This window comes from Alosa pseudoharengus, unplaced genomic scaffold (genome assembly GCF_046254945.1).
Source record: "Alosa pseudoharengus isolate Yale_2024_CS ecotype anadromous, Long Island Sound unplaced genomic scaffold, YU_APseudo_1.1 YU_APseudo_1.1_scf_5, whole genome shotgun sequence".
In the NCBI taxonomy this organism is placed as follows: Eukaryota; Metazoa; Chordata; class Actinopteri; order Clupeiformes; family Clupeidae; genus Alosa; species Alosa pseudoharengus.
Window position 1 is genome coordinate 1,443,685 of NW_027468837.1, and position 25,048 is coordinate 1,468,732.

At 41.0% G+C, this 25,048-nt stretch overlaps 1 protein-coding gene across 1 annotated transcript in view; it reads left to right on the forward strand.

The window, feature by feature from the left end:
• Positions 1-25,048, forward strand: part of dock3 (dedicator of cytokinesis 3) — an 835,931-nt gene that overhangs the window by 517,750 nt on the left and 293,133 nt on the right. The window contains 2 exon segments of the mRNA XM_076267926.1: positions 7,172-7,320; positions 7,704-7,789. Coding sequence (XP_076124041.1) covers positions 7,172-7,320; positions 7,704-7,789 — 235 coding nt within the window.

A 25,048-nucleotide genomic window follows, 5' to 3' on the forward strand; every position in this document is an offset into this window, starting at 1 on the left:
CCACATATATGACAATAAGCGAGGGGCCCTTAATACATCTGGGCCCAGGGTCCCGAAAGTTCATAATCCGCCCCTGGGTGTGTGTGTGTGTGTGTAAGAGAGAGAAAGAGAGACACTACCAGCATGGACGGATTATGAACTTTCAGGCCCCTGGGCCCAGATGTATTAAGGGCCCCCCACTAATTGTTGCGGGGGACATTTTTTAAAATTATTTTAAGTGATTTCCTTTATTCTGGTGCATTTTGGGGATGGCCAATACTTTATTTCAATCAGATTCATAGCCTATGTGTTGATATGATGTGTTGATATTGAGGCAATGATTCCATGCAATGGCTTGGGCCCTCTGACTCCTTGGGCCTCTGGGTTTGGGCCCGGTAGGCCCGTGCAGTAATCCATCCCTGATTACCAGTGACAGTTGGCTGTTGATAGCTGGCAGTGATAGAATTAAGAATATCGAATAACTTGAAGCACATAGTGCTCTGTTCTTCATGGTTGGTGATATTAGTGACCTTCTAGCCTTCTACATTTGAGCAAGCACATTTTCATAGTTCATGGTGGCACAGTCTAGTTTCTGAGGTGTGTCTTTCTGTTAGTCAGGTGATGGCACACATATTCTAAAAGAAACAGATTTTAAGCTATGTATCCAGTGGCAGATATGTGTGGACTGGTGAATGACCCATCACTAGAGACATATGCCAAATTTCTTGTTTTTGTCCATGAGAGAGTATGGAGATGGGTATCACAGATCAGCCAACGATTACATTGTTACAGTGCAGTTATTTTACAACAGAACAAAGCAGTTTGGCACAGGAACTGCTACAAATCCACCTGTAACAGTGAGCATCTGCAGCATGCTAAGATTCGCTACTAGAAATCATGTGAAGCAGGCATGACTCAGTGTCTTCAGAAAGCAACACCTGCAACTGCATCAAGTCCATCTAGAGGGACACTTGTTCAGCAGCAGCTGCTGCCAGCATAGATAAGTGCTTCTTCTGTCAGAAGCAGACAAAAGAGAGTCTTCATGAGGTGTCCTCTTTCAATGCAGGCAATCAACCAAGAACTATAAGTAATATTTTTAAGTCAATGACTTTTAACAGGTAGCCAGTGTAAAGATGCTAGGATGGGGGAAATATGTTCATATTTTTTGTGTGTGTGAGCAGCTGCATTTTGTATAAGCTGTAAGCTCTTTAGACAGGTATTATTACAGCCAGCATAATACCATTGCAATAGCATTGCAATAGTCTATCCTTGAGATAACAAAACATTAATTTCTCGGCATCTGGTAAGGATAAGGACTTCCTTATCTTTGAAATGTTCCTTAAATGGTCAAATTAAGTTTTGGTGATCTGTTTTTGTCAAGGAATAACCAGGCCGGACGCAAATGCAGGACTTGACTTTTGAAAACGTAACGAGTTCAAAGAGAGCAGTAAACTGAGCAGTGACAACCAGTCCTTCGGCATTTGAACTAAGGCAACACAAAGGGAGGCAAAACAGGAGGGTTTAAATAGGGGTGTGTTCAGGTGCAGGGGGTTAACTGAAACAAGACACTAAATTAGTAGACAGGGGATAATGATCTGGTGGGTGGAGTCAGGGAATTGCTGTTGGAACGAGGCAGGGCTGTTACAGTTTTATGTGATTACTTAGTGATAGGTCCTGGTCAATTATAACTCATAGGTTTTTAACACTTGTGGATGAGGTCAGTGGAAGATCACTATATGTAGCCTGTGATGTGGATAGGATATCCCTCATCTTTTTAGAACCTAAAACCATGTCTTCTGTTTTATCTGAGTTCAAAAGCAGGAAATTATTCGTCATCCATGTCTTTATATCTCTTATACATGTGTCAAGTTTGGCTAACGGTGTTAATTCATCAGGTTTTATGGAGAGTTATATAGTTATGTATCATCTGCTAAACAACAGGGGCCTCAGTACTGAGCCTTGAGGCACTCCACATTTTACCATAATCTGGGTAGATGGTTTATTATGGACCTGTACAAATTGTTGACGGGCCCCCGTTGTACAATGCCTGCATACCACAATACAAATAGTGCAATCATACAATCAATGAGAGTATGTGGTTATAAATTCTTTGATGCAACAGTTGCTTTTCTGGACCAGTGAGTGACATTTGGGTAATTTTCTACGGCACACTAGTGTGCCCCGGCACAGTGGTTGAAAAACACTGATCTAAACCAAGCGAGTGCTGAGTCTTTGATGCCTATCAAATGTTTAAGCCTAAGTAGTATGTCATTGTCTATGGTGTCAAAGGTAGCGCTGAGGTCCAGGAAGACCAGTATCGATACAAGGCTAGGTTTTTTGAGGGAGGGCTTAATAACAGATGTCTTAAACGACTGCGGTACATGCCCTGATAGCATTGAATTATTTATAATCTAGAACAAAACATTATCTAGGAAGGGGAGAGCAGTCTTAAGAAGGTGAGTAGGAATAAGGTTTAGTAGACTAGTTGTAGATTTTGATGAGGAAATTGTGGAGGTGAGATCTAATATGTTGTGTATATGTAAATTAATTAAATGTTGTTTGAGGTCTCATCTGTGATTTTGCTATCTTTCAGCAATGGAGTATGTGTATTTGGTGAAACTGATTGGTTATTGATCTTATCTCTAATTGTTTGACATACAATCATAATACTGACATACAATCATACTGTTAAAAATAAGAAAATAACTGTTTTGTGAACTTTATTCAACATAGCCAGTGATTTAGGCGAAATGTATGGTGTTAATTATAGTGAAATATACAAATTCACAAAAATAGGGTTAAAACAGGTTAAAAAAAATGGAGACATCATTTTTCTCCATGTTCAATGACCTCTAAAGACAGTCCAACCACTCTCCAAAAATTAACATTTCAATCCCACAGAAACCACATAGGCCCCCTGACTAAGACACTGAAAAATATTTTTGGTGGATAACTTCGTTGATCAACTTCGTTGATCTGGTCCTGACTACCTGACATTTTCACAGTTAGAAGATTATTACTGTATAGACTCTAGGAAAAGTTGTTATACAGCATTTTTAGATAGTTCAAACTGTCCTTAATACAAATCCACCATATAACATTTTTTTTAGGTCCCCAGTTTCTCGGAATTTTCATTCAAAAATAGATGCCTTGTACGGAGCCCTCCGGGTGACATGGGGAAAAAAAACATGGGTTAAAAAAAAAAAAAAAAAGAAGTAATGGGGGAAAAAAACATGAAGAAGAAAAAAAAAACGATGCACTTTTTTTCTACTTTTGGAACTTGCTGGGCTTCCTACTTGACCCCAATAGGCCCACAAACCACTACCGCCAGATGGCAATCATATCATGATGCTATGATTGCTCTATCACTGTTGCGTTTTGTGGGTTTTCTGAACACATTACATAGGCCTATGACACGGGAGGGAGAAGGAGACACCTGCGTGCAGACACGCACACACACCAGGCGCGTAGCCAGCGTGGGGGATGTGGGTGTTATAACGTACACAGTTTTGCTGGAACACGATTCTATCCCCCACACTTTTTGTCAGATTAAATTGAAAGTAAAATATGGAAATAAACGCTCCCGTAAAGAGTTGGAACCGTATCTATAACGCACACACAGAGACACAAATAGGTCTGTTGATTTGATTGAACGGTCATCCATCACATCAAGTTAGGTGAAGAACCAGAGCCGCTCTGATCAAATTCAAAGTGTACGTCTTTCAAGGCTATGCTGCTGCTTGGGTCTGCATTGTAACGTCTGCAGTGAGCAGATTTCAGATAGAATTGAAATGATAATTGTTACCGCATTATGCTAATTTAGTAAACCAAAATTCACTGTCTGACTGACAGTTTTTGTCACAATGCAGGGAGTCAAAGTGAAAGCGGGGTGCGTGCACCAAGGCACCTGTTTCTGCAGGAAAACCTTTGGCTACTGTTCTCAGAGCATTATGCTTTCTCTGCCTATGATCTGCAGCTTTTATCAAACTATGGGCCTCCTTAACAATTAACCTACTACTGCTCCACGTAGCCGCGAAATTAAGTTATGCCCGGTGCTTCACACGTCTGCTCATTTGCAGCATACTTATTCATTTGGTGTCATCAACTATATAGACATAGCCCAGTCAGCACACATACAGGACGTCTCCAAGACGCTTGGAAAGGAACAGCTTAATTACATCGCGTTCCATTTAGAACGTCTTATTTGATCTGATCTTACAAACGGCGGCGTCAACACATTTGAGTTCTACATCGGACATAGAACGCTTATGATTGCTCATGCAATGTGTGCGTCCCTGCAGCAAGTGAAACTGGAGGTAACGTGGGCTAGAAGCAGCAATAGTTTAAACAACAACGTGGCTTCCTGTAACTATCAATGGAAAAATGCATAGAAACTGCTAATCATAATCTTTAAATTGACATTAATTAAGCTGGCTATATGCAACACAATTTATATATATTCCCTTTGCATATGTTTGGGTAGACTTCAAACGTTTTTGAATTTGAGCTTACAGTTCTGTGTCCTTTACATTTATTTAATAGGTATTAGTGATACCTCGAAATTAGGCTGCTGTCTGTTAGGCAATTTATTGTAGCCTGTTGGGTGTGCGTGTCTGCACGCAGGTGTCTCCCTCTCCCTCCCGTGTCATAGGCCTATGTAATGTGTCCAGAAAACCCACAACACGCAACAGTGATAGAGCAATCAAAGTATCATGATACGATTGCCATCTGGCGGTAGTGGTTTGTGGGCCTATTGGGGTCAAGTAGGAAGCCCAGCAAGTTCCAAAAGTAGAAAAAAAGTTTTGCGAGATCTCGCAAACGTTTTGCGAGATACCGCAAAAGTACATTGTTTTTTTTTTCCTTCTTCATTCTTTTTTTACATTACTTTTTTTTTTTTTTTTAACCCATGTTTTTTTTTCCCCATGTCACCCGGAGGGCTCCGTAGAAGTTAACACTTTAGGTTGGTAGAAAGGATGTGGGTGCTGGAGCATGATATCCCACAGGGGAGCACAGAGACTTTATTATTTGATGCCGCCATGCTCTGCCACAATAAAGTATCTGCTGTAAAACACCCTGGGTGGATGCCGTGTTTCATTGCTAATTTGCTTATTTCCTATTTCAGAATAGGAGCACAATAAGGAGGCACTCTGTTGGGTAGAATTCTTGTGAAATGAAGGGGAGGGTGAATGAACTGTTGTATGTAACCTTTGACGATCATTTGGAAAACCTACGAGGAGTTTGTGCATGTTTGCCAAGTGTTGAAGCAAAAAACAGTGTGCAAACCAAACCTTCCTTTATATCTGATACTACTGTCTAGCACCTGTGGATTGCTTTTTTAGATGTGCGCACCACACCTCTCTCTAATGCGTCCTACATACTCGACGTTCCCGACCGGTAGAGCGACAATGTGACGTCAAAATGACGTAGATCTCTCTGGCGCGCCAGGTTATGGCCGGGTAGCACACCACTCTATTTTTTTCAGCTGAGCGCGACAAACCGGAATATGGACTAGTTTGAGGGTAAGCGAGAGTTGCAGTTCGGAGGACCGTTTTGTTACAGTCGTGCATTTTTAATAGTTTGCTGGATAAGTTAACAAAGTTACCAGCGAGAGTCGCAACACATGGAATTAAGAGAAAAGAATATAAAAGATTTATTTTCAACCAAAGGATATCTACTAAGACCTGAACACAATCTCTTTCTACTTTAGGAAATTACACAAACGCAGCCAGCTGCTAGCTAGCTAGCCAGCTAACTAAAATGTTCAAATTATTAAAAAAAAGTATCTATCTATATATCCATCTATCTATCTCTCCATCTATCTATCTACCTGAACAGACCTTGGAAACTAGATGATAATGATGATGGTAGTTGTGAATAGCAGCAACCAACGTCTGAAGTACCATCACAGAGGCTAGCTAGTGTTTTTTACTGCCATTGAATTCAATCAAAGATTGTTAAGGCGGAGCAAGATACTTCGTAATACTTCTGCATAAAGAGGCGTGTCGATGGCGTATTGACGAGCGTACGTTGCAACCGACCAACAGCAGCTGCATAAATAACCGGCGCACACCTGATATAAGGTTGATTTTCTCCAGACTGGAATGCTCAAAAATGCTAAAAATGTATCTGAAATGTTCAGAAGGGTTTGAGGATCATGAAAATGTGCCCGAAATTCACATTCCTAACTCTATAGAACCAAGACCTTAGCATATGTGGTGAAATTCTGAGCTATGCCCATAGACTTCAATAGAGCAGTCGCTGCCTCTGCTCTGCATAAAGGGGGATTTTGACCCCCCCTCGTGCGATCCGGGTTCCCGGAAGTGGATCCTGATGAAATATCTTGCTCCGCCTTAACAATCTTTGTGTCAATGCTTCTGACAGCTTCTTCTACTGTGTAACGTAGTTAGCATTAGCCTTTTCACAACAGCGACACATCTGTTCAGGAGAATATTGCAACTAGTGTCGCGACCACCACGCGTATAAATGCTTACGGTGCTCCCGTGACGTCACATTGTCGCGCTACAGGTCGGGAATGGCGAGTATGTAGAAGCCTTAACACTGAGGCTGGGGGGGCACAGTCTGCTTAGAGACTGACTTATGCCTGAGGAGCATATCCACGGACAGCTATGTAGGGGGCTACCTTGTTGCATTCATCATAGCACTCAGGGAGAGAGAATATGCTCGGTACAAAAAGGCCCTCTGGGCACGCCAGAGGATCCTGCAGGGGAAATATCTCTTCCGATTCAGATTCAGGGTCCAGGGTCAAGTCGTAGTTCTCTTGCTGACTGAATCCGATTGTCCTCCAGGATTTCAATATATTTTGCTGAATTAATTTTACTTTTACTTTTACAGACCTTCCAGGGCCTGTTGGCGAGTCTCCCCACAGCATGATGCTACCACCACCATGCTTAAAATTAGGGATGGTGTGTTTTTGGTGATGTGCAGTGTTTGGTGTCTGCCAAACATACTGTAGCATCTAGTCTGATGGCCAAAAAGCTCTAAGGGTATAAAAAGGACTGCTTGTGCTATCAGTGCAAATAATAATACGTTTGGAAAAGGTCTGGAAAAAGTTTGGAATTTTTCTTTCAGATAAGGGCAAGCAACCTGAAGATGAAATTGTGCACATATTTCTGCAATAATACTGTATATAGTGGTATATTAATGGTATGGTGCTGTGATATATGTTTTGAAGGTGAAAATAAGATCCACTTCATCCCTGGAATGATCGGCCCCTTCTTGGGAGTGACACTGGTACCTCAGGAGGAAGTAAGGAACATCATGATCCCCATCTTCCATGACATGATGGACTGGGAACAACGCAAGAATGGCAACTTCAAACAGGTCCAATTTGTACTTTTCTTTGTCTCTTTATTATGTCTGTTGAGTCTCCGGACAATTTATCTGTTAACCTGAGTACCATTGTTCAAAGTTGATGTGTTTTTTGTATGTGGGTCATTCTACATCAGTTCAAAAATTCCTGACAAAGTGGTCTCTGAGTGTTCTGTGCTTTGTTGTACACCTACATGTAAAATACTGGCTTTTGGTTTTCTAGGATGTTTCTATCCATAATTGAAAAAGCTTATCTCGGCAACAAAATAAGATATCAGGCTGAAATATTTGTGTTATAATCAGAAGACTTAAGAGACTGATGTTTTGGTTTTGAATCCAATATTTTGTGTTGAATTTATATGGAGTGACCCAGAAATGTTTCTGTGTTCGTGCAGGTAGAAGCTGAACTGATCGATAAACTGGACAGTTTGGTGTCAGAAGGGAAAGGAGATGAGAATTACAGGGAGCTATTCAGTCTGCTGTGAGTAAACATCAATTTATTGACTTTTTGCACACCGATTTACATATGGCTATAACAAAGTTCACAGCACAAGCCATTGTCTTTAGTGTTTGATAACAGTTCTATCAGACATGAATATCATGTAGTCACTGTGTGCACAAGGTGTGACATCACCAGAGTGCTATAAGGCTTTATACTTGTGCTTGCTAGTGTGACACTAGTTGATTTCTTTGAGGTGTAGAGAGGCTATCGCCACTGCCTCTGCACACCCTCAAAGAAGCAAAAAATGTAAACAAGAGGACCAGCTGTTTCTTAACAGTGTCAAGAAATGTTATGTTTTTTTCACAGCTGAGCAGTAGAGCTACTTTGGTTGCAAATAAATTTCTTCATAACCTTTTGCTGGATTATTACCATGTCCCCCCCTGGTTTCTAGTTCCTTTCTCTTGCCCTGTGCTGCAACTCTCACTGGTAACTTTGTTAACTTCTTCAGCTGACTATTCAAACTTCAGAATCTACAGTAAGTGTAAACATCTAGTTTAAAAATCAATTCTAAAGATAACGATGCTACCAAGTATTATTATGTCATCGCGGTCCTGTGCTCACAAGCTTTTGGTGGATGTGAAAAATCAACATCTCATTAACGCTGTGACTTTCATTTCATTTCCGTGCTCGCTCAGCACGACCAGCTCATCATGATTGTCCAGCATTGATGATTGATGCGGCAACTACCGTCATGTGAATGTGGCTAAAACGCTAGACCGCTACCCCGCTCCACACATCCAGGACTTTTCTACCCAGTTGGCTGGTAAAGTCATCTTTTAAGCTACCACCAGGTCCCAGAATTACAGTAAAACTTTAAATAATAGCCGAGTCCCAAATAGACGCCTGTCTCTTAAACGCCCGGCGTGGCTACAGGTTTGGGTTAAAGGCCGGTCTCAAATAGAGGCCTGGTCTGTTTTTTAGTTTTGGGTTGTATTTAATCTTCTAAAACCTGTCAGATCGTCTGTTTAAAGCCCAATTCACATCAAAGATTCGCAATGAGACGAAACCATTGCAGAAAGGAGTTGCAGCGGTGTGAATTAGACGTTGCACGTCATTGCAAGCCGTCGCAAAGCATTCACCATGTCTAGTCACAGTTGCAAGGTTTTAGAATGTTGCATCAAGTTGCTGGTTTATAGAATGTTGCAGCTCATCTCGTCGCAAATCTTTGGTGTGAATTGGGCTTAAGCCAGTATGGAGCAATTATTAACATTATGATTAGATGGCATTAAAAGACTATGGTCGGGAAAAGCTAGAGTTCCAAATTGTATAACTTTTTTCAATATTAACTATGCCTATATGTCCGACTTTGGTCATCGTTCAATTCATCCCTTTTGTTTAAAATTTGTGGATAGGCCGATGGTAAGCTTGTTTTTATGCTGGCAACAAAACAAAAGGGTTCGCGAACGTTATTCTTTATTCTAAATGCGTACCGCCATGGCGATAAAGAAAAAGAAGTAGGCTATGATTTGAAATGTAAGCTGACTGTTGTCAAATTTGCAAAATAAAATACAGAAGAAACAATATGGTTCATGCTCTCTCATGCTGTTTCATTCGTGCCGAAAAGGAGGGCTGATAATGCAACTGTGTTTGACAAAGGGCCGATATAAGCTAGGTTGCTAGTGACAAAATATGAGCTTTCAGTGTGATACAATCTCTTTGTAGCTTAAATTATGTTTGATTAAAACGTGTTTCATCTGTTCTGGCTATCCCCGCTATTTGGACCTTATCTCACTCAATGAACAACATCTCAACACTAAATGAATGGTGATCCGTAATTGTCATATGGGTAGACATTCAGAGTGTTTGAAATAATTCATTTGATAATATTTTCCATCTTTGCAGAGTTTTGTGTAAAGGGAATTAACGGCCTGTCTCATATAAACGCCTGTCCCTAATACTAGCCGGTGCAGTTTGCCGATTTGGGAAAATACAAGCCCAGGCTATTATTTGGAGTTTTACGGTACTGCCATCTTTGGTAAAGTTGACTAAAAATAGGTAATAAAATAATCTTTTGGTGATTTATTGTAATCTCACAATGAAAGCAATAAGGAAATATCCAAACTTGAAGGGAAGCAAATTTAAATCAAGTTTGGATTTTTCCTCATTGTGACATTACAAGAAATCACCAAAAAATATTTTGGTAACACTTTATAATAACTACACACAATTCACCATTTATTAAGCCTTTGTTACTTATTAGTTAAAGGAGAATTCTGGTGTGATATTGACCTAAAGTGTTTTGAAACATGATACCGAGTGTGAACGTATGTCTCATAGCTTATCTCGGCTTGTCCCCTGCACTCAGAAATCTTGCGCTAGTTAGCCGATGCTATCAACAGTTTTTCGATGGGGGTGCCTCGGGCATCGGCCTAGCCATGCAAATAAATCACTGTTTTACACCATTTACGAGGCTCAAAGTAGCTCCATACTTCATTGGTTGACTTCCAAGGGCCTTGACATTTAAAACGAGACATTGAGAACTTTGAAAAAGCACTGGTAGTTTCAACAAAGAATGGGGGTAGAGGACCCAGTAAACAAAATAAAGTCCTGGCGACATCCCCTAAAGGTCCCCTGGCGAACGTCACCTCCTCGACATTGTGTAGGGTTCCCTTGACGTCCCGTGGACCTCTGTTCGGGAGGTCTAAAAGACTTTGAGAGGACGTCCTGTAATGGTCACCGCGACGTTATGCGCGCAACATTTATATTTCCGCGATGGTAAAAAAAAAAACATGAAACGCGATATGGTATGGTATTACATCCTGTAAGCTTTAGCGCTGCTAGGAGAGAGGTCGACGGAACATGAACACGCATTTATGACTTGCTCTACAATTACACAATCAACTTCATTTACCTCATACTTCCACGCATGTATGAAATCACGTCCTTTGAATGCATTACACTAATGATGAGTAGACATGGACCTTTATACCGGGCAAGGATGTGCTGCTTTCACATCTACGGTGTAATTTTCTTAATAAACTAATACAACGTTTTAATGGGCATATCCCGTTGCCGTTGCATATTGTTCAAAACATCATCAGAGTAGGCCTAGGCTAGCCTAAGCTAAATTGTTCAAACCATATTGTTTCAAAATATTAAAAACTAATAATAGCCAAAAATACTAAATGAATCACAATGCATGCTGGGAAGCAAAACTCAACATGAAATAAAGTACATGAAATATAACTAGAATGCATTGACGTTATATCCACTCTAAGGCGTTTTCTGGGACCTGTGATCAAACAGGGACAGCCTATAAATAGCATGTAAGCCTATCTTCCTGGAACATTGCAGATAGAGCCCGACCGATAAAGGATTTTGAAGGCCGATACCGATACAAATATTTGTTGATTTAAAAATCCGATATTCCGATATATCGGCCGATATATATATATTTTTTTTTTTTTTCAGAAACGCGCAACAAAACATTAACAGATTTCCCTAACATTAGTTATCTGTAGTTATTTATGAGTATTGACTAAAATAATATGATAATGCATTTCAAAAACAAACTTGTTTATTTTTAAATAATATTGTCACAGTGGAACAGAGGAACATCGAAATATATTAAAGTTCTGATAAATACAATGTATAAAAATAGAAACTTAAGATATGAAACTTAGTCTTTTGAACAAAAACACAATAACAACAACAACCAAATCAAAGTTACCAGTATTAAAAGACTTAATAAGCTTCATAAATATAACTTTGAACTAAGACTTAACAATTACAAAAAATAATGATGACATTATTACTATCATCATTTGTATTATCATTAAACAAGATAAAGGTCACTCTTAAATGTTTGAGTGTGCGACGCGTGTGTAATAATTAGTCCCTATTGCCTTAAGCTACCTTATAATTACAACGTCAGCTTGCTTATCCCTTTACCTGCACTTTTAAAATGATTTCCATCAAGCTACATCAAACCATTTTCAATCATCAGTTGCTGCCTGCCTTCTAAAACCTACTATTTAGTGATCTAAATCCATTATGTAACTCGTTAATGCTGCGGCTGAACGACAGTCTGAAGCGCACACTTGGCGTCATTGGATTTCACACACGTGTAAAAGAAAAGCTAACTTTTATGCACAAGCTACGTTTTGCACAAGCTACGTTTGATACTTTTTCTCTATGTCTAAATGTTCACTCCTCGCACGTCTAACTTACATTTTACAATGCAGGGACTGTAACTACAGATATACTAGTTATAAATCATTACTTTATTTAGGCAGAATAAGTTAGTTGTGGTTTCCAAGCTCATTAATGTTAACGTTAGAGGTCTTCCACTGATATTCATGGCATTAGCTAGCTTTGTGGTTAGCTAGTCTATGATGAGCCCTGGATAACGTCATACTGCAAATTGTAAAACATACGCTTTCAAAATAACAGGCCGGGGAGAGATGATACGTCTCACTGCTATAACTGTCACGTTATTAAAGAAATACATCTTCAGTCACATTGTCAAAAGTTAAAAGGACAGACAGTCAACTACACTGTAACAACGTAACGTAATTACTAGCTAATTCCGCTTCACTCTCGGCTTATTTAACAGCAGCAAAACTGGACATTGTTTTCACGAATTTGGTCATGCTTATTTGAGTTAAGAGAACTAATGGGCATGTTCTTTTAATTGTTATTTCAAGCAATGTATGTCTCGTGACCAAATCACCATGAACACACTTCACTGATGATCTCACTCGCGGATAACTGGTTCTCTCTGCCCGACTCTGGCTGGATCAGCAGGTTGCAGGATGTGTGGCGCGTTATACACGAGTGTTGCCAGCAGGGACCTATGGCAGGGACGGTGTAGTGCCCTCTGGTGGACAAACTATACAACGCCAACACTCATGACATGGTTGAAGTGTGTTTCGTCCGTTTTTATTTTATTTTTAAAATATTAATTTATCGGCCATTATAAATGCCGATACCGATAGTTTGGAAAATGCCTAATATCGGCCGATAATATCGGCCGATAATATCGGCCCGCCGATAAATCGGTCGGGCTCTAATTGCAGATAAAGAAAAATGTATCGTTTTCTCTAGGCTATGAATGCTCTTTGTAGCCAACTTTAAGCTGAAATAAATAGATTCCAGATGTTTCTATTCTATATCATTTTTTTATTAATAAACAGTAAGGCTCTGGTGAGGCAGAGATCTTCTGCTCCTCGTCAGAAATCTCATTGGACACTCTTTGCTGTTTCCACAAGGAGCTGCTGTAACATCGGGGACAGCTATGCGTGACATGTTTAAACGCGAGCATGCGACAAATAAATTATGTAATATAAATAAATAAATGACATTTAAACAAGTCATGAAAAAGCAGTATCCTTAATTCTTCTGCAATGTAGAGCTAGATCGTTTTGCTTTACAAATTAAGTAGTCACTTCTGTTGCTAGGCAACCCTAAACAAATGCTACGTGGTCTGTTTTTAACATTTCTCTAGTTTTATTGCATCGTATTCAGCTCCAAAAGTCGGTTCAGTCCCAATTCGACCCTAACCCTAACCCTAACCCTAGGAAAATAAAACAGATAATAAGTATGTGACTAGGTTAAATAAACCACTGCCTATTTAGAGCATGTTACATGCATCACGTAATGACAGTTATCTGAAGAAATGCGCATTGTAAGCTAGAAGCTAGAAGCTAAGAACAGCGACTTTGCTAACGTTACACCAAGCATCACATCAGCTAACATGAATTTGATAAAATCCCTTTCCTAGTTTGTAACGTAATACATTAACGTTAAACTCAAAATGTATGTGCTACATAATTCAGCATGTCTGCAAATGCAGACATGCTGAATTGTGTAGCACATACATTTTGAGTTTAACGTTAACAACCTTTTCCCCAGTTTATCAAGTTGTGCGTCTATGAGCAAAGTAGAAACATATGGTTCTACTTTGCTCATAGACGCACAACTTCATAAACTGTATGATATGTTGCCTTAGACTATGGTAGGCTAATGCAGCTACTGCTAGAGACTAGATAGATAGATACTTTATTCATCCCCAGACGTGTAACGTGAAGTCGTGCATGGATGTGATGTCTCCGTCCTGCAGGCGGTAGCCAGAGAGCTCTCAACTCCGCTGCCATGTGTGAATAAACAAACGTCCCCTCCATGTCCCCGGTATAACATTATTGTCGGGTCCTTAGGACGTCTTTGAAGTGACCAAATGCAAATGTCATCCGAGGGACCTGACGTTGACGTCCCCAGAAAGACCTGCACCGGACGTCGCGCAATAACCAAAGGATAACTTGCTCCGGACGTCAATAAGGTCACCGGAACGTCCGCTAGAGAACATGACGTTTGGGACCAATCGGGGACGTTGTGAATGTCCGCATAAGGTCCGGGGGACGTCCCGTGTTTGTCGGGGAGCGCTTCTTGGACTCTAAAGTTTGGTTAAGTCAGAGGTGCTCTTTGGATGGGAAACTAAATGCCAAGAATCAAGAAACTCCAAGGCACTCTCTATTGAAAAAGTTAAAAAGCCTTTATTATCATGGCTTGGTCAAGTTAACCTTCTAAAAAACTCCAACGCGTTTCGGCTACATGCCTTCTTCTGGGAGTTAACTGTTAAATGTGTTTATTTGGCCCCAGCTGTGGCGCAACTGGCTGGGGCAACTGCACCGTACGCCGACGACCCGGGTTCGATTCCCGCCCCGTGGTCCTTTCCGGATCCCATCCCTGCTCTCTCTCCCATTCGCTTCCTGTCACTCTCCACTGTCATTATCATTAAAGGCATAAAAAGGCCAAAAAAATATACTTAAAAAAAAAAATGTGTTTATTTTAGAGTGAAAATTCGAACGTCATTTTTGAGCAATTTTGACAGCCCTAGTCCATTGTAGGCTACGCCAATCGGCTATCCACCTAACCCCAGTGAGTGGGGGTCGCTATAATGCGTGTGAAATAGAACCATTGAGTAGCCTATGCGAAATAGCCTTAAAATCGTTCCGGCGCCACTCTCTTGACAGGCTATGGACAACAGGCTGGTTGAAACATTAGCAAAGTATGCATATGTTGCACAGAATTTACAATTAAATTGAGCTTTCGCACATGGTAGGACTAGGCAGGCACGTTGCTAGAAGCTCACCACATTGGAGACTTAAGCCCAGACAAGAAATGTCCTATGTAAGAGGAGATTCAGGGGTTTCTCCCCCGAGAAATGTTTAAAAGTTGGTCACGCAACTCCTAGGCCTACCCAAAATGGACAGGATGTGGACAGGAAGGAAATGAAAGACTGTTGACAAGATCAACGAATTACTGCTAACAACACGCAAGACTTCCCAATCCCAAGGATTCTCTCTCTGCTGTAAATTTAAGAGCCTTTAGCCTTATGGATATTTTATTATTGTCGACACTTTATTATTGCCATTTATTGACATTTGTACTTTTGCATTGTTTATTGACACTTTTGTAGGCTATTTTTGTATTGTTTACTGGACCAAATAAAAGTCCTCTTCCTTTTCACACCAACCTCTGCTTCATCCTTTGCTTAAAATAGACCACCAGTCACGGTTACCCTTTAAACCTGAGAGGAGGAAAAGGGCGCGTGCGGGTAGGCCCGAAACATTAGGAAATAGATTAAAAATAAGATTTCGGTCCTTTCCAGTAAAAAAGTCATCCAATGCAGATGTAAATTAGGTAAATAATGCAACCTTAACGAAACGAAAACGAAACCGAACTCTTTATTTGTATTTAGTTGACTCTTTATTTGAGTTTATCTTTATTTGGGATTTATTTGAATGTTTTGAAGTGTTTCAGTTGATTTGATGTCAGATTTACATTATTCAAACGTCCCTACCAAGGCACGCTACTTGCTGTAGGGTTTAATATTTTTCCCGAAAATTAGATGAATCAGATCCCGGGAAATTAAGTTTTGTTTTTTTTGCTTCCTAAGCCCAAGTAATGTATCCATAGCCTATCATTCAAATATGTGTTCCGAAAACCCAAACTGACTTTGAAAAGCAAACAGTTTCTGTCTATGAACACAGTTTATAATGATCAATTCTGAGTGCTGCTGCAGCTCTAATTATGAAAAGCCAAGTGGATTGTATGTGACTTGTCTGTTCTGAAAACCTATTGAGCTATTTTAAATCGCTGAGCTGCAGCGTCGCACATTCGTCTACTGACAGCCAGAGCGTAGGGGAGAACTGAGACGAATGAACCATTTTTTAATTAAAAGTAATTTACAGGGGACTTCCGGGGTTGGCACACATGGAGTAGACACGAAAATCTCGAGCTCCCGTTTACCTTCAATAAAGTTTATCTATAACCCCATCTGACCAATGTTATACTACCAGTTATCTTCTTAAATTTATCTTTATTGCACTTTTCGGCACCTGACGACAAAAAATGACGTCCAAATCAGGGAAACAGAAGAAAGATGAGCAGACTAGCCTAACTATAGAAGCTATGACCACGCTCCTAGAACAGCACAGTAAATCCTTGGCTGCTGAATTTAAATCCACCCTAGGAGCGATGGACTCTAAGCTAGATCAAATTCGCTCATTGGTGGAAGACCACGGCCAGCGAATCTCTTCATTGGAGTCTTTTTCGGATGATGCTGATCGTCGCCTGCGAGACCTGGAGGGACTGTGCTCAAGTCACCGATAACGCTTCCAAGTTAGCTACTAAAGTCTCTGACCTAGAGGGGCGCAGTCGGAGGCATAACATTCGCATTCTGGGTCTACCGGAGTCTACTGAAAGCGGAAGCCTCACACAGTTCTTCTCGGACCTACTCACCGAGGTCTTCGGTAAGGAGTTACTTCCATCCCCTCCAGAAATTGACCGAGCGCACCGTAGTCCAGCGACCAAGCCCAAACCAGGGGAAAGACCGCGTCCGGTTTTACTACGCCTGCATCGCTTCCAAATTAAAGATCTCCTGGTCCGGGAAGCCCGTAAAAAGGGGAAGCTAATCTACCAAGGCCACAACATTCGCGTTGTAGAAGACTACAGTTCCGACGTCATGAGCCAGCGAGTTGAATATAAAGACGTCATGTCTGAACTGTACCAGCGCGGACTACGACCAGCTCTTCTCTACCCTGCCAGGCTGCGTATCACCCTACCTGGTCCCCGTGGCGAAAGGAAATGGCTGCAGTCGGTTGACATTGCACAACAATTTCTTAATGAGCACAATGCTGGTGAAGTAAATGGCAAAAAGGTACAAGTTGAAGTCGATCATTGAAGCTAATAAACTACTTAGTAGGCTATTAAAGAAAGGTCTTGCTTAACTGACTAATGTTAGCTCGCATTTGGTCTCACTGTCATTGCAAACGACGCTTAGCACTAACTCGCTAGTTGTGGGTTTAATTTGTCCTGCTTTATTATAGTTATGCATATTACTTGTGCATATTGTTTTTGACTAGCAAGTACCTGGTTCGTTGCTATATTTTTCGTCAGTAGTGTTTCCAGTTTAACTTTTGTTCTCAAATTGGCATTTTCCTTGCCAGGTTTATAATGTTGTTATAAGTAGCCACAGGCTATGTTTTGTTGTAGCTGGTTGAATGACGTATTAGCCCATTCTAGTCTAATTGTTATTCTGAACTTTTTAAAATCTTCAATGACATCTGGGCTCAGGGAAATTTAAGAAGTTTTCTTTTTTTTCTTTATGGGGTTAGGAATCTACCTGAAACAGGTTTGGGAGTATTGAGATGCCCTATGTGAAGTTTGTTTGTTCACACAATGGTTGTGTTTAAAAGATTGCTGCTTTATGACCTAGCAGCACCATGGGTGAAGGGTAAAGGGGAGGGGGTTCATTACTCAGCTGGGTTTTTTTTCTTTCTTTCTCCAACTGGTACCCTATGTTTTTTCACTTATAATTTAGTTTTTTTTCTCACTCTGTTGTGCCAATGAGACTGCCTGCTACATGTGTACATACAATCTGTCTGTATTCAGCTGCACTAGTTGGATATGGGTAGTAATGTAAATTTTATTTCTTGGAATGTCAAGGGTCTAAACCACCAGGTTAAGAGGAATAAGGTTCTGGTACATCTAAAGCAGCTGAAAGCTGGAATTGCATTCTTGCAAGAGACCCACTTAATAGACACCGACTGCTCCCGCATAAGAGGGAATTGGGTTGGTCAACTGTTTTGCTCCTGTTTTCAGGCCAAATCAAGGGGAGTGGCTATTCTAATAGAGAAAAACATACCTTTTGAGTCCTCCAGCGTTATCAAAGACAAGAATGGTCGCTACTTAATTGTAATAGGAAAGCTGTTCAATACCCAAGTCGTACTAGCTAATATTTATGCTCCAAATTTTGATGACTTTGCCTTTTTTGACCGCTTCTTTTCACTCCTCCCTGACTTAAGCACGCACTGCCTGATACTGGGGGGAGATTTCAATAATTGGTTAGACCCAGTACTGGACAGGTCCTCTCCCAGTCCTGCAGTGACACGCAAATCACCTGGCCGCATACATTCTTTTCTTTCTGAATATGGCATATCTGATATATGGCGTTTTTTGCACCCTGTAGAGAGAGAATATTCTTTTTTTTTCCAAGGTACATCACAATTACACTAGAATAGACTATTTCTTTGTGGATAAAAAGCTTATTCCACATGTTCGCTCAGGCGAACTTCATAGCATTGTAATATCAGACCACGCTCCGCTAGCTTTAAGCCTGTCCCTCCCTGGCATTGGTCAGGCTAGGAGACAGTGGCGGATGAACTCCTCTCTTCTCTCAGATATGGTATTTGTAACATGGCTATCAGGTCACAACTTTCTTTCTCGAAACAAATGACACTTAAATTTTCCTGCTTAACTATATGGGACACCCTAAAAGCCTACCTAAGGGGTCAAATCATATCCTTTGTAGCCAATAAGAATAGAAGCCTTAATAAAAAGCGTTTAATTACTAATTACAAATATTACAACTGGATAGGGAATATGCCCAGGCCCCTACACCTGAATTGTATAAAAAACATCTTGCACTCCAAACAGAATTTGACCTCCACTCCACATATCATATAGAGAACTTGTTGCGTAGGACTAAGAGTATGTTTTATGAGCATGGTGAAAAAGCTGGTAAGATTCTGGCAAATCAACTTAAAGGTATAAAAGCCAAACAAATGATCACAAAAATACGCAGCAATGCTGAGGTGTCTTCTGACCCTACTAAAAATAAACAACATGTTCAAAGAATTCTACTCTAGATTATATTCTTCTGAATCCCACCCTAAATCCCAAGATATGGAGACTTTTTTTAGTCAAATAGACTTCCCAACTCTACCAGAGGACCTTAAAACTAGACTAGAGGAACCTATAGTCACGGTTCAGACAGACGACCAGAGGACCACAATTGCGTCACACCAGAAAGTTTATTAAACTTAAGGGAAAAGGGAAGTAGTGAATGAAGGCTCCAGGGGTTCCAGGGGTAACCGGGAACGTGCGGTGTCTGTGTCCCCCCCAGTGGCAGCGATACGTCCTATGACGCCGGTGGTGGGTGGTCCGGAAGTCCTGGGGGGGAGGGGGGGGGGGGGGGACACAGATACAACAGGGCGGATGAAACGAGGCAGAAGTACAGTTCAAGGGAAATCCGAAATCGTAGTAGCAAGGCAGAAGGCTGGTCAGAGTTACCGGGGTTGAAGAGTAGTCAGGAGTCGTTACAGCAGAAAGCAGGTCTGGTTTTCGGGGGCAGAAGATTAGCCAAGATTCAGGCAGGTCCGTGGTCACAAGAAGTCAGCCAGAAGCACGAGCAAACAGGTTCCGGGTGTGAGCTTTGCAGACGATCTGACAAAGGAGAGCTGAAAGACAGGGCTTTAAATACTGGGAGAGGTTAGTGGGTAATGCAGCGCAGCTGGCAGAATAATTAGAGCAGAGCAGATCAGAGCAGGGACAGGTGGAGCTAGTTAGGCTGAGTAGAGAGAGTGGTGAGCACTGCCCTACAAAGCCAAAAGGCAGTAACTGCATTTTTGGTCGAAAATGAGTTAATGTCATTTTTGGGATATTAAAGACTTCCTTTATCATGTGGATAAATATCTATACTCAATTTGACTGTTTTTTAAAAAAATAGAGGGTTGTGTTCACCGTAACTCCCAAAACCATACAAGCAACCATGGCAGAGAGCCACAACTGCAGTTACTGTTCTTTGGCTTTGTTCTTCGACGTACAAGTACAGTTACCATACTCTGCCTTTGGTAGCAAATATTGATTATATGTCAGTTACTGCCTTTTGCCTTTGCACGACTCCTTATTTTTAGTACATAATACAAAGGCAGAGTACAGTATCTGACAAATAAGGGTCAAAGGTCAACTTTGAGCACAAGTTTTTTTTATATACACACATTTCTTCATCAGGGCAACAATTCACCAGATTTTCATTGCTCTACCTATAATAGATTTGTGTAGACAAAACAAAAAACTTTAAAGTCATTTTTCTCAGTTTGACACTCTGGTCAGTTACTGCCTTTTGCCTTTGTAGGGCAGAGCAGAGTGGAAGATAATGGAAACCAATTAAGGTGGTAACCCGGTGGAGTGAGAGGACTCATGACATATATCAGTGGAGGAAATTACAGAGGCCATATCATCGATGCAGAGCGGGAAGTCCCCAGGCCCTGATGGTTTCCCAGCCGAATTTTATAAAACGTTCTCTGCAAAACTCGCCCCGTTCCTGTCTTCTGTCTTATTAGAGTCTCTAAGAACAGGAGGACTGCTGCCAACATTCAACCAGGCTTGCATAACCCTCATAGCTAAAAAGGGAAAAGATCCTGAAGATTGCGCCTCTTACAGGCCAATCTCACTTCTAAATACGGACGTGAAAATCCTAGCCAAGGTGTTGGCTAGACGATTGGAGGATATTCTTCCCATTGTTATAGAACCAGATCAGTAATGTCCCAGAGTGTGTAGTTAGTTTAGATGCTGAGAAGGCATTTGACAGGGTGGAGTGGCGGTATCTATTTCGAGTTTTAGAAAAGTTTGGGTTTGGGCCAAACATAATCTCCTGGATTAAATTGCTCTATACTTCCCCCTCTGCGTCCATAGTTACAAACTCTGTGTGCTCTGTATCATTCAGCCTGCATCGTGGAACCTGCCAGGGCTGTCCTTTAAGTCCCTTGCTTTTTGATTTAGCTATTGAGCCACTAGCTCTGGCCCTACGTAACTGTAGCCACCTTTCAGGGATTCATAGGGGGGGTATAGAAAACAGGGTCTCCCTTTATGCGGATGATCTCCTCCTTTACATCTCTTACCCAGAAACCTCTCTGCCTGCGGCGCTCTCATTGCTGGACCAATTTGGAGAGTTTTCTGGTTACAAATTAAACCTACATAAAAGCGTACTCTTTCCAGCCAACACCTTGCACTTAAATTGGATTACTCAAACATACCTCTTAAACTTGAAAAGGAACATTTAACCTACCTTGGAGTCACTATTACACGAAAGTATACGCATATCTTTAAAGAAAACTTTGTGAAATGCCTGAACCAGGCTAAAGAGGATCTATCAAAATGGTCACCCCTATCCATAACACTGATTGGACGTATCAATTCTGTGAAAATGAAAATACTTCCTAAATTCTTATATCTTTTCCAATGTGTCCCTGTTTTTATACCCAAGTCATTTTTTAACTCTTTAGACTCTCTCATTTCATCGTATATTTGGAAGAATAAGCATCCTCGTCTCAACAAGGCATACCTCCAGAGACCTAGGTGTGATGGAGGTATGGCTCTCCCTAATTTCCGTTTTTACTACTGGGCAGCTAACGTCCGAACTCTGATACTCTGGAGACATTTTCACCTTCATCCCAACCCCCCATCATGGGTCTCCATAGAAAACAACTCCACCCAACAAACTTCCCTCCCTGCTCTACTGGGGGCAGCACTACCACTGCCTCCTAGATCAGGTGGAAACATAGTTGTGCGCCACTCTTTGAGAATATGGGCCCAATTCAGAAGAAATTTTGGCCTAGAGCTTCCTTCCTTTTGAACCCTATAGCCTCAAATCACCTTTTCCCCCCTTCTATGCTCGACACAACATTTCAGGATTGGCACAGAAAAGGCATAACATCCTTTAGAGATCTCTTTAGCAGTAATTGTTTTGCCTCATTTGAAGTGCTGTCCAAAGACTTTGACCTACCATCTTCCCATTTTTTCAGATACCTCCAGGTCAGACACTATGTGCAGAGTCTAGTACCTTCCTTTCCTTACATGCCGGCTGAAAATCCAATTGATGACTTACTTTTACTTCAGCCGCTGGAGAAGGGGTCAATATCCACCATTTACAAGTCCATAGCAGGGCTGAAAAGTACCCCCTTGGACAGGGTTAGATTGGCCTGGGAACAGGATTTAAACCTACCCTTGTCTGCGGATTTGTGGGCTAGTATTCTAAAGCAAGTACATTCATCATCTATATGTGCCCGCCACTCACTTCTCCAATTCAAGGTTGTACATAGAGCTCATATGTCCAAAACCAAACTGTCCAAGATATACCCAGACCTTAGCCCTAATTGTGACAAATGTAGTAGTCCTGATGCTACACTAATACATACAGTGGGCATCACTTTCAAATGACCACTTCATTCGCGCATTACGCGGCGTGAAGCTGCGTGAAGCTTTAGTACCACTTTCAGCCACTGTGCGTCGCTCTGCCACTGTACATCGCTCTGCCTGCCGTCCCTTACATAATTGTTGCCGAGAGTAATCCCAGCCTACGAATTCAATAACAAAATAAATCATGCATAATTAAACATTACCTCGATTTAGGCTACTTGGGTATGGCTTAAGGCTTGACTACACGGTGGTAACGAAAATCGAAATCAAAATTTGCTGTCTACATTATTGTCAGTGTTGGGGTTAACGCAACTATAGGCCTACGCAAATCAAAACAGTGGTGTGATAATTGAGCCAGTAGAGAAATAACTGTTCAGAATTCATCTGTAGCCTTGGGTAGGCTTCTGCAGAAAACAATGTTGTTGCCGATTTAATACTATCTGGCGACGTTTTTAACAGGCTACGCAATAGAGGCTTAGACAACTATGACCCACGTTTTGGTTTCGTAAATTAATTTGCCCTACTTCTTGACTGCAATGTAGTCAATTGACTGCTTGACATGTCATTTTTATTTTTCTGTACAATAAACAAATACATCTGCTTTATGCCGCAGAATTACATTCGGCTGACTGCAGACGGCATTGTGTCATGTAAGTTCGTTGCAAAATCTAGAGAAATGTGTGAGGTGGTCAGCGGGGGACAATTGAGACACACATTGGATTGTGTTATTACTTGAACATTCCACACAATCCACAGCTGTGGTAGGCCTATCTGGGGCAGGAGGATTACTGTCAGCGCAGGCTTTATATAAAATTCTTCAACAGAAGGGGAATAAAGGTTGAATGAATGAATGAATGCAGGCTTGCCCAAAATAAAGGCATGTGGTTTGCGCAGCCTACAGTAAATAACAGACCCGCCAGAATGTGCGTTATGATGCTTTTTTACGAGCAAGATGTTTTTGGTACCCTACGCACACTGCATGTTCTTAAATAACAATGATCATCAGTAATATTCGACCATTAATTTGGGTAAAGCGGGCATGATTCCAAACACACCGATGATGAGTGACAGGTCTCAGAATGCGTGTGCTACACAAGGACGGAAGATGATGAATAACTGGGGCCGTAGGCTATTCACAAAGGCTTTTATCTTACTACTAGGAGTAGGCTACTCCTAAATTGCACTTAAAGATTTTAGATTGGAGTTTTCTCTTAAAAGTTATTCACAAAGCCTTTCAGACAACTCCTAAACTAGGAGTGAGTCTTCGTGGCTATGGATGACGTCATTACTCATGCACGAGCTTGACTGAAGTGACCACCTTGATTGGCTGACGATTGTAACGTGGGAATTCCAAACACCTCTCTTCCGATGATGACTGACAGGTGACAGGTCGGAGAATGCGTGCGCTACACAAGTAGTGCGAAGGACGGTAGATGATTAATAACTGAATAAAAAGGCCTAGCCTAAATGAATAAAGAGTAAGGCAAAACAAATAGCTTAGTAGCCTAATGAAATATAGGCCTATGGATTGTTGCAGTAGCCTACCTTTGCAACATTATTAAATTAATCTGTCACCATATCCCTAGGCTACGTTTGCAAAGAGGAGAACATTTTAATTTGATTCACAATGAAACGTTACATTTCATTTACATGTTAACAATGAGTAGTTTTGGTTGTTTTTGGTGGCCTTATTGCATCCCTTTTATGAATGCAAAATTGTTCCCTCGCGATTGGAAGCTCCTGTTGCGCATAGGCTACGCATTTCAAAACATCGCAACGTAAAATGCCACAAAAAAGCTGTTTATGAATAGGTCTTAGTGAGTTAGGAGTCCTCTCGACTTAAGCTGTCCCAGACTTAGGTGCTACTTTTAGGTCTAAAATGCTTCGTGAATTACTTTTTGTGAAAAAATGAGGAGTCCTAAAGTTAGGAGTGACACGCCCATTATTTTTAGGAGTTGCTCCTAAATTCGCCAGTTAGGAGCTACTTTTAGCCTTACAATTCTTTGTGAATACGGCCCCTGAATAAAAAGGCCTAGCCTAAATGAATCAAGGCAAAACAAATAGCCTAGTAGCCTAATGAAACATACAGATTGATGTAGTATCTTTGTAACATTATTAGATTATTCTGTTACTATGCCTATATGTTTGCAAAAGAGAACATTTTAATTTGATTCACAATAATGTTACATTTAATTTACATGTTGACAATGATTAGCCTAGTTTTGGTTGTTGTTGGCGGCGTTATTGCATGTTAGTTATGCCTACAATGCAAAATTGCTTCCTCGCGATTGGAAGCTCCTGTAGCTGCATAGGATTTCAAAACCGCAGGCCAACGTGAATCGGGTGGTTAGTTAATAGGCCTATCGTGAAGATTTTTCCTGCCATCTAAGACACGAGCGCATCTGTGAGGCCAAGCCTCACCAAGTAGCTCATTTGTTTACAACTAACATTCCATTTAATTAAACTGCTTTATAGGCTATGCCGAAATAGTTTTCAACATTTTGAATATTAGTGTCGGGTAGTGTGAATTGAAATGTTCTCAAAGTAGCCTTATGGCTGAAAGCTGCTTGGGATCCCCCCGTCAAGCAATATAACCATACAAACGCGCTTCCTGCACTCATTGTTTCAAAAGGAGTAATTTTGGCTTTGTCAGAACTGAAGAGCTGTGGACGGCACTATGCCCAATGAAAATAAATTAACGCAACGCAACACAACACAGACCCCGCTTCTCTCGCGTCAGTCACTGACATGAACGAA